Source organism: Penaeus vannamei, chromosome 42, assembly GCF_042767895.1.
Source record: "Penaeus vannamei isolate JL-2024 chromosome 42, ASM4276789v1, whole genome shotgun sequence".
Taxonomy (NCBI): Eukaryota; Metazoa; Arthropoda; class Malacostraca; order Decapoda; family Penaeidae; genus Penaeus; species Penaeus vannamei.
The window spans coordinates 19,980,738-19,988,785 of NC_091590.1; the positions used below are offsets into that span (position 1 = coordinate 19,980,738).

General features: G+C 43.8%; 1 protein-coding gene across 1 annotated transcript; it reads left to right on the forward strand.

The window, feature by feature from the left end:
* Window positions 1-5,901: 5,901 nt before the first annotated feature.
* Window positions 5,902-6,561, forward strand: LOC138860683 (uncharacterized). The gene is made up of 2 exons (XM_070118696.1): window positions 5,902-5,954; window positions 6,174-6,561. The coding sequence occupies exons 1-2, from the start codon at window positions 5,902-5,904 to the stop codon at window positions 6,559-6,561; spliced, it is 441 nt and encodes a 146-aa protein (XP_069974797.1).
* The last annotated feature ends 1,487 nt before the right edge of the window (window positions 6,562-8,048 follow it).

The following is an 8,048-nucleotide window of genomic DNA, read 5'->3' on the forward strand; positions in this document are numbered from 1 at the left end:
CAACGGACGCAGGTGGACACTCTGCTTTCTCTTTTGACAGCTCTACGGCCAAAGTAAGCAAACGCCCTCCCAAGGAATAGACCGAAATATAAAGAAGAGGAGAGCGAGAGAAATAGGAAAGGAGAGATAGATGGACAGAGCGAGAGAGATGGATAAATAAACAGAAAGGGAGAGATAGATAGGGAGTCACAGAGAGGGAAAAAAGAGACAGAGAAGGGTGGAGGAAGGGAGGGAGATAGGAAGGGAAAGAGAGGAGAGAGAGGGGGAGTGTGGGAGGAAAAGATTATGTGTATATTTATGTTTGTGCGTGTGTGTGTGTAGAGAGAGAGACAGACAGACAGACAGAGATAGAGAGAGAAATATAGGTAGAGAGTCAGAGAGAAACAGATGGGGGAGGAGGTAGAGAGTGTCTGTAAGCAACAGAGGGAGAGGGGGTGATTGAATGGACTCAAGAAAGGTTAAGAGAGAGAGGAGATGGAGAGGGGCAGAGAGAGAGAAGGTTTGTGAGGTAGGGAGAGAAAGGGTGTCGGAGGGACAGAAAGAGAGAGAGGGAGAGGGGGTTGGGGAGGTAGACATAAACATAGTAGAAGAGATTGATACATAGGGGATCACACGCACACAGAGAGAACGAGGGGGGGGGGAGAAAGAGTAAGAGAGAGAGAGCGGGTGAGCGAGTTAGGAGGGGGAGATAGATGGCGAGTGTCAAAGAGAGAGAGAGTGAAAAAGGGAGAGAGAGGAAAAAAGAGGGAGATAGCTAGCTAGCTAGACAGAGAGTCACACAGAGAGAGAAAGAGTGAGGGAGAGAAAGAGAAACTATATGTGAGTCAGTGATTGAGAGACAGACGGGAGGGCAGAGAGATAGTCACACGCACACAAACACACAGACTGAGTGAGAGGAAGGGGGAGAAAGAGAGAGGGAGAAGGGAGGAAATATAGAGGGAGGGAGTGATAGATACGTAGATAGTCACAAAGAGATTGATCGACCAACAGTTAACTTGTATGCCAGTAGTGTCGAGATTCCATTGCCGGACCCACCCATCAGTGAGGATCCTCCCTAACAGAAGTTAAGAGTCGTGAAGCAGCGGGTATCTGCGGCATCCCACCTGAACTGTTAAAGGCTGGTGGTGAACCTATGGCACGGAGGGTGAATGCAGTCCTGGTTGCCATCTGGCAGTCTGGTACCATTCCCTCTGACCTGTTGAGGAATGTGGTCATCCCTCTCTGGAAGGGGAAGGGGGACCAATGGGACTGCAACAATCACAGAGGCATCACACAGCTCAGTATTCCAAGCAATGTTCTGAGACGTATCAGAGACCACCTGCTAAGTCACCAGAGGCTGGAGCAATCTGAATTCACTCCTGGAAAGTCCACAATAAACCGTACCATGGCGCTTCAAGTCATTGTAGAGCGCCGCCGTGAGTTCGGGCGTGGGCTTCTTGCAGCTTACATTGACCTCAAGGTGTCTGGAGTTGGTCAATTTCATTTCTCTAGGATGTCATTCACCATATAAACCTGATTGCAGCTGGTACCTCCTACATCTAGGCTAGCCTAGATGAGCCCCAGGGGTCCAGCGTCCATATTTGGGGGCGTCTGGTGCCCATAGTCCACCAGCCGACTTTTCTGGAGTAAAACTTTCTAGACTTTGTACACTACACATGTTCATTTGGCACTAATTTTGACTGGTACCTTGTTCATCTATGCTAGCCTAATTTTGAAGCCCTTTTGTGGGGGTCTGGCGGGCCCTTCCCACCCCCAAAAAAGTCTGTTGTTTGTATTGATGGAGATTTGATGATAAGTAAACATTAGATGTGATTTCAAGTGGTACCTCTGTCATCTATGTCAGACCCATATTATGGGGGTTCCCATCCCTACCCCCCACCAGGGGGTTCTCGGCAGACTTTTTTGAACCCAGGTAACCCACAAAATAACCATATGCTCGGACTTTGGTATCTAGTTCGTCTAACCCTATATCACTGGGCTGCCGGTCTAAGCCAAGGGCGGCCAAACGACTGACTAATGCCGGCAGTTGCCTGGCGTCTTCGCCCCTCCCAGGCCGAAACTACCCATTCGGCAATTTAGGGCTGGTTAACAATTGTAAATTGGTAGCTCATACATGCACGGCACACATACGGCGTATACCACGTCACATACAGGACACATTAAACCACGTGGCACAATCAACCTATAGGCTTAGTCACATAACATTACAGTGACATATATATTATATTGCCAAACATGTATCAATACATAAAAATTAAGGATGATAAAGAAAATTATAACAATATCTTTATTAGAATAATAACAAAGCCTTTACAAATAAATAGCCAAAATATATTTTTATTTCAATTCTCATTACGACCGCATGATTTTGAGATTAATTTCCTCATTAAAAAGTTTTCATGTTTGATTAGGGACCTCTGTCCCCTAACCTCCTTTTCTAGGAGTTAGCTGGAATACATTTTCTACACCTTGTATGTTCTGGCTAGGAGCTCAAATCAGGCCACCCGTCGTTGTCCTGTTAACGTTTGAACTCATTTTACTTTTTCTATACTTCTGTTTGTTCCTCCTATACAGATCTACCAAGTAATTATCATTGTTTAATCAATATATATATATATATATATATATATATATATATATATATATATATATATATATATATGCTGATTTGGGTGATAACTATAAAGGAACTAATAATCAACCTGAATTTTTTCCCTCTATTGATGTCAAATCTGTCCTCAGCTTACTTCAAATTGTAGATGAAGGCTTACACTACAATATTGTCCATTTTTGGCCTCTATATTTTTTTAGCGGGGCGTCATGACTTGACACTACCAATCAAAAAATTTCATGTGATCCAGTTTAGATCTTGCTTATGTCAATCTGAACATCGCGTATCTAAGACTTTGTCCGCTGAAGGAGGGCAGCTGCCGGGGGCTTAGGTGCGAAAGAGGGACCTATCCAGCCTTGAGCATATTGTTGACATCGCTCGGCCACAAAAAAGGCTCGTCCACGGGCTGTCTGCAACTTCTTATGCACTGATGGTGTGTCTGGTGGCAAGTTCTGCTAGGCTTCTACGGATGGTTGCTGGTGATCCATGGTCCCATAGGTCATCGCGTGTCAGAGTAGCAGCGAGATGGAGGAGCAACATTCAGTAGCAAAGGGTCACATAATCTTCAGTGAGGCTGAAATATAAGTACCATGGCAGTAAAAGGGCTAAAGAGGAGGAGGATAAGTTACTTGTCAATAACCTTACTAAGATTCCAAAAGAATGAGAGCATTATAAGAACATTTGTAATGTATAAGAAAAATAACGAGTCTTCATAGAAGTTTATGACTCAAATGAATGGAAAAAATGCACATCAGATAACATGGAATCGCTTAGGAGGAAGACAGATGATAAACAAAGAGAGAGAGAGAGGGTAACGTGTCACATGAGGAGGTGTTAACCACTCAGTTTCTGTTAGGATTAGCAAGTTCAACAGAGAGAAATTTAATAAGCAAGAATTCCATATCTTCAAGATAAAGAGGCAAGTAATTATGCTTCAGACACATGTAGGCAACTTGGCCTAAACTTGAAGTAAACCGTGCGGGTCTTGGGTGCTGTATGAACGCAAGTGTGAGTAAACAAAACGTGCGGCATGGCGAGATTCCTTCCAAATAGACTCCATGCAGCGGGCGCGATACCAGTTTTTACGGTCATGAGCCGGCTTAAAATTAATCTGCGGTGAAAATAACTATCCAAGCCTATGTAAAGCATGATGTTTGTAGGGTATTATCTCTATTGCAACAAAATCGACTCCATCAGATAGTTACATATTACATATTCACCGACACCATTAAAGGAAAGAAGCATGAATTCCAGCATTATTGAGGACAAGACGTCGAACTTGAGAAGGTATCACGAAAGCAAGTTAAATTCAGTTATAAGTCAAAGGAATAGCACGGTACAATTGATAATCCTGGAATGAATTCCATGTAGAGCAGTCAAGAAGGTGAGTAAAGCAAGTCATCGACATGTTTGGCTGAAAAAGTTAACGGAAAGGTTTTCAGCCGGGAACGATCACTATCGTCTGACAGGAAAATCGACAATTCACTAAAAAATGGACAAAATTTCAGAAAATTGTCAAAAAATTTACGGAAAAAGTGCTAGTGTGACGGTACCTTAAGGTGAGAGTTTGTCGTGAGTCTCATCTCAGCATGTGACTTCATTTTATTGTTTGTGTAGTTAAAACTGATTAACAGAGAGAAATTTTGTGGTGGCGTAGATATGAGGATACATCTTCAGTGACTTTGTCGGGGTAGCACAGGCTTGAGTAATCAAAACAAAGTAGTGGGGCAGACATAGTAAGGGTAGGTGTTGATCAGAAGAGGACTTGGTAGCGATGGCTGGGCATTAAGGGAGGTGAGGAGGCACTTCGGTAGGAGTTTATCATGATAACGGGAAAATTCTACGTTGTTCTTCCACCACTGGCCACCAGATGTTAACGTAAGAGTTTGGGGGGTAAAGCAGGTGAATAAAAGTGGTCTTGGCTGGAGGGTTTATTGAGGAAGGTGATATGAGACCACGCAAGACCTGTGCCTCCGGTGTCAAGGGCAGAGCAGTGGCAAGCAAGACCGTCGTCTGTCCTTGTCTCTCCCTTCTTTGTTCTGCGTCTGCCTCTTGCTTTGCCTATGCTGTCTGACGAGACGTCCGATTATGCACCTATTCCTTGCAAGGGTATTTGGCTGCTTAGGCCGTAGAAGTGCCAAAAGAGAAGGTAGAGTGAACACCTTCATCTGCTGAAGGAGGGCAGCTGCCGGGTGCGAAAGAGGGAACCATCCAGCCTTGAGCATATCCTTGATATCTATCTATCTATCTATCTATCTATCTATCTATATATATATATATATATATAAATATATATACATATACATATACATATACATGTAACACACCTAACTGTGTTATGGTTATGCTTTATTGGTAAACTTTCTTAGTGTTGATGGTGGTTAATTAAATATGCCAAACTAAGGTACTCGTTTTCTTGGGTTTGATCATTTATTCGTCCTACAAAACAGTCCAACTGTAAGGAATCAGAACATGCCTACTTAGAAACATGAAAACATATAGCATCATTGACATGAATAATTATCCTTCATAATCTTGAAATTAACATAAAGCCTTGAAAGGTAAATAATAAATCACAGATATTACTGTTACTGTAACGTTGCCTCTTTCATGTCATGTTTTCAAGGGAAAGATATACAAAATCCTAGATAAACACTAGTCCACATGATTCGACTGGTTTAACTCACAGTTTCTGGCGTTCTCCAGGTGTTGACACTATTATAATCCATCACAATGAAGAGTTTTATATAAAGCACATTACCAGCTTCACAAACACAAATGGCTGCTCACATGTCTCACTTTCATCCGCCTCGCAACAGAGGGCAGCACCCTACATTGGCGGGAAATTCAAAATAGCTTAAACCAGGTGTTACAATAAACATACATACATACATATATATATATATATATATATATATATATATATATATATATATATATATATATATATATATATATATATTTTATATTATATATTTATATATGTATATATGTATATATTTATGTGTGTGTATATATACAAATACATATATATGTGTGTATATATATATATATATATATATATATATGTATGTGTGTGTGTGTGTGTGTGTGTGTGTGTGTGTGTGTGTGTGTATCTACATATATATACATAAATATATATCTATATATATATACATATATATTGTATATGTATGTTTGTGTGTGTGTATATATATATATATATATATATATATAAATGAAAATGCTGGGAGGAGGGGAAGAGAGGCGGGCTGCGGGCCCCATTGGGAGGGCGACTACTGGGACGCAGGATGGGAATGGGTCCTACTCGTCCCGCCTGCGTTCTGGCAGTTACCAGCCTGAAGTGAAGCTTGCAGGGGAAAGCCTGAGGGAGCCCCGCAGGTGGATGATGGGTCCCGTAGCCTGCTGTCCCCTTTTATATGTAGTAGCATCGGCGGGGGGTGGCAGAGGTGGCGTCTACCCAGAGTGACTGCCCGAGGCTAAACCTCAGGTAGGAAGTCAGGGTGGGGGCTTGGAACGTCCGTTCTTTGCGTCAGGATGATCGGTTGCCTCTGCTATCGAGGGAACTGGGGAAGCTGAGAGTGGAGGTGGCTGCTCTCTCGGAGGTGAGAAGACCTGGCAGCAGCACGATTTGTGTAGGTGGCAACACCTATTACTGGTCAGGATGCAGTGATGGTCACCATCTCCAGAGAATAGCCATGGCTATTTCCAGCAGACTCCAGCCCTCGGTAGTAGAGATTATTCCTGTCGATGAGTGTATAATAGTAATGAGACTGAAGCTATCTTTTGGCTTCATGTTTTTTATTGCTGTGTACGCTCCTACCGATGTTTTTAAACTTGACGTGAAAGAGATGTTCTACGCCAAACTAACATCTGTGACAGACAGGTGTCCTCGGCGTGATATTCATATTGTTCTGGGTGACTTCAATGTGGCATCTGGCTGTGATTGAGCTGGCCATGAGATGTCTGTCGGTCCCCATGGTTCAGGAACTGATGCCGGTAGTGAGAATAGTCTCCTTTTCCGAGACTTTGCTAGGTCCCAGAAACTGAGGATTTCTGGCTCCTGGTATGAGCGCCCAGACCCACATCATTGGACTTGGTACAGCGATGCAGGTAATGCAGCCAAGGAGATCGATCATATACTCGTTAGCACTTGGAGTGCCGAGTTCAGTGGTACTGACCATAGATTGATTGTGGCCACCCTCCGGGTCCACTTCAAAAGTCCCCAGTGGTCCAATGATCACCCCAGGGTGTTTCACTTGGACAGGTTGAGGGAGGGGCAGTGTGCCCAGGAGTTTGCTGAGGCAATCTCTGGTCGTTTCACAGTGCTCGATTGTCTGACAGACCCTGTACTTTTGTGGAACATCTTCAAGCGCAAAACGGATTATACAGCTCAAGTAACAATTGGTGAACGCCCGAGAACAAGACAAAATTTCATCTCGCAGGAGACTCTGGATGCCATAGATGCTTGTCATGCAGCTCATCTTACAGGGGATCAGGATTTGCACCGTTAGGTGTGCAGAACTCGGTCACTGTTAAGAAGGGACAAGGAACAGTTTATTAGGAGTCTTGCAGAGGAGGTAGAAGGCCATTTCTTAGTAAATGACCTTCGTCCTGCATACCAAGCCCTGAGAAAGTTGAACTCCAAGCCCTCTTCTCAGGTGACAGCGGTTCGCATTGTAACTGGCCAGATCATCTCAGATCCTGTTGCCGAGCAGGAGCGTTGGGCTGAGTATTTTGAGCAGTTGTAACAAGTTGACCCACCAACTGTTAACTTGGATGTGGGTAGTGCAACGGTTCCATTGTCAGACCCACCCATCAGTGAGGATCCACCCTTCCTGACTGATGGGACTGCAGCAATCACCCCGGCATCACTGTTCAGTATACCAGGCAAGGTTCTTGCCCACATCCTTCTGAGACGTATCAAGAGAACACCTACTGAGGTATCAGAGGCCAGAGCAATCTGGATTCACTCCGGTAAGTCCACAATAGACCATATCCTTGTGCTTTGAGTCATTGTAGAGCGCTGTCGTGAGTTCGGGCGTGGGCTTCTTGCAGCTTACATGGACCTGAAGAAGGTGTTCAATACAGTACATCAGGAATCTCTCTGGGAGATCCTGAGACAGAAGAATTCCAACAAGGATTATTGGACTAATAGCAAGTCTATACTGGTACTGAAAGTGCTGTAAAGTGTAGTGGGGGCATGTCGAGCTTCTTTCCTGTTAGTTCAGGAGTGAGGTAAGGCTGTGTCCTTGCACCAACACTTTTCAACACTTGCATGGTCTGGATAATGAGCAGAGCTACTGTTCAAAGTCATTGTGGAGCAATTCTGGGCAATATCAAGGTTACAGACCTTGACTTTGCTGATGATGTTGCTATTCTATCTGAGTCCATGTGATCCTTATTGGTGGCTCTGGATGCATTTAGTAGTGAAGTG

What these genes read in the sequence shown, in the direction of transcription:
- LOC138860683 (XM_070118696.1), top strand. Translation starts at nt 5,902, where the DNA reads ATGGGAATGGGTCCTACTCGTCCCGCCTGCGTTCTGGCAGTTACCAGC. An exon ending in CTGGCAGTTACCAGCCTGAA is followed by an intron (nt 5,955 to 6,173) that starts GTGAAGCTTGCA and finishes TCTGCTATCGAG; the next exon opens with GGAACTGGGGAAGCTGAGAG.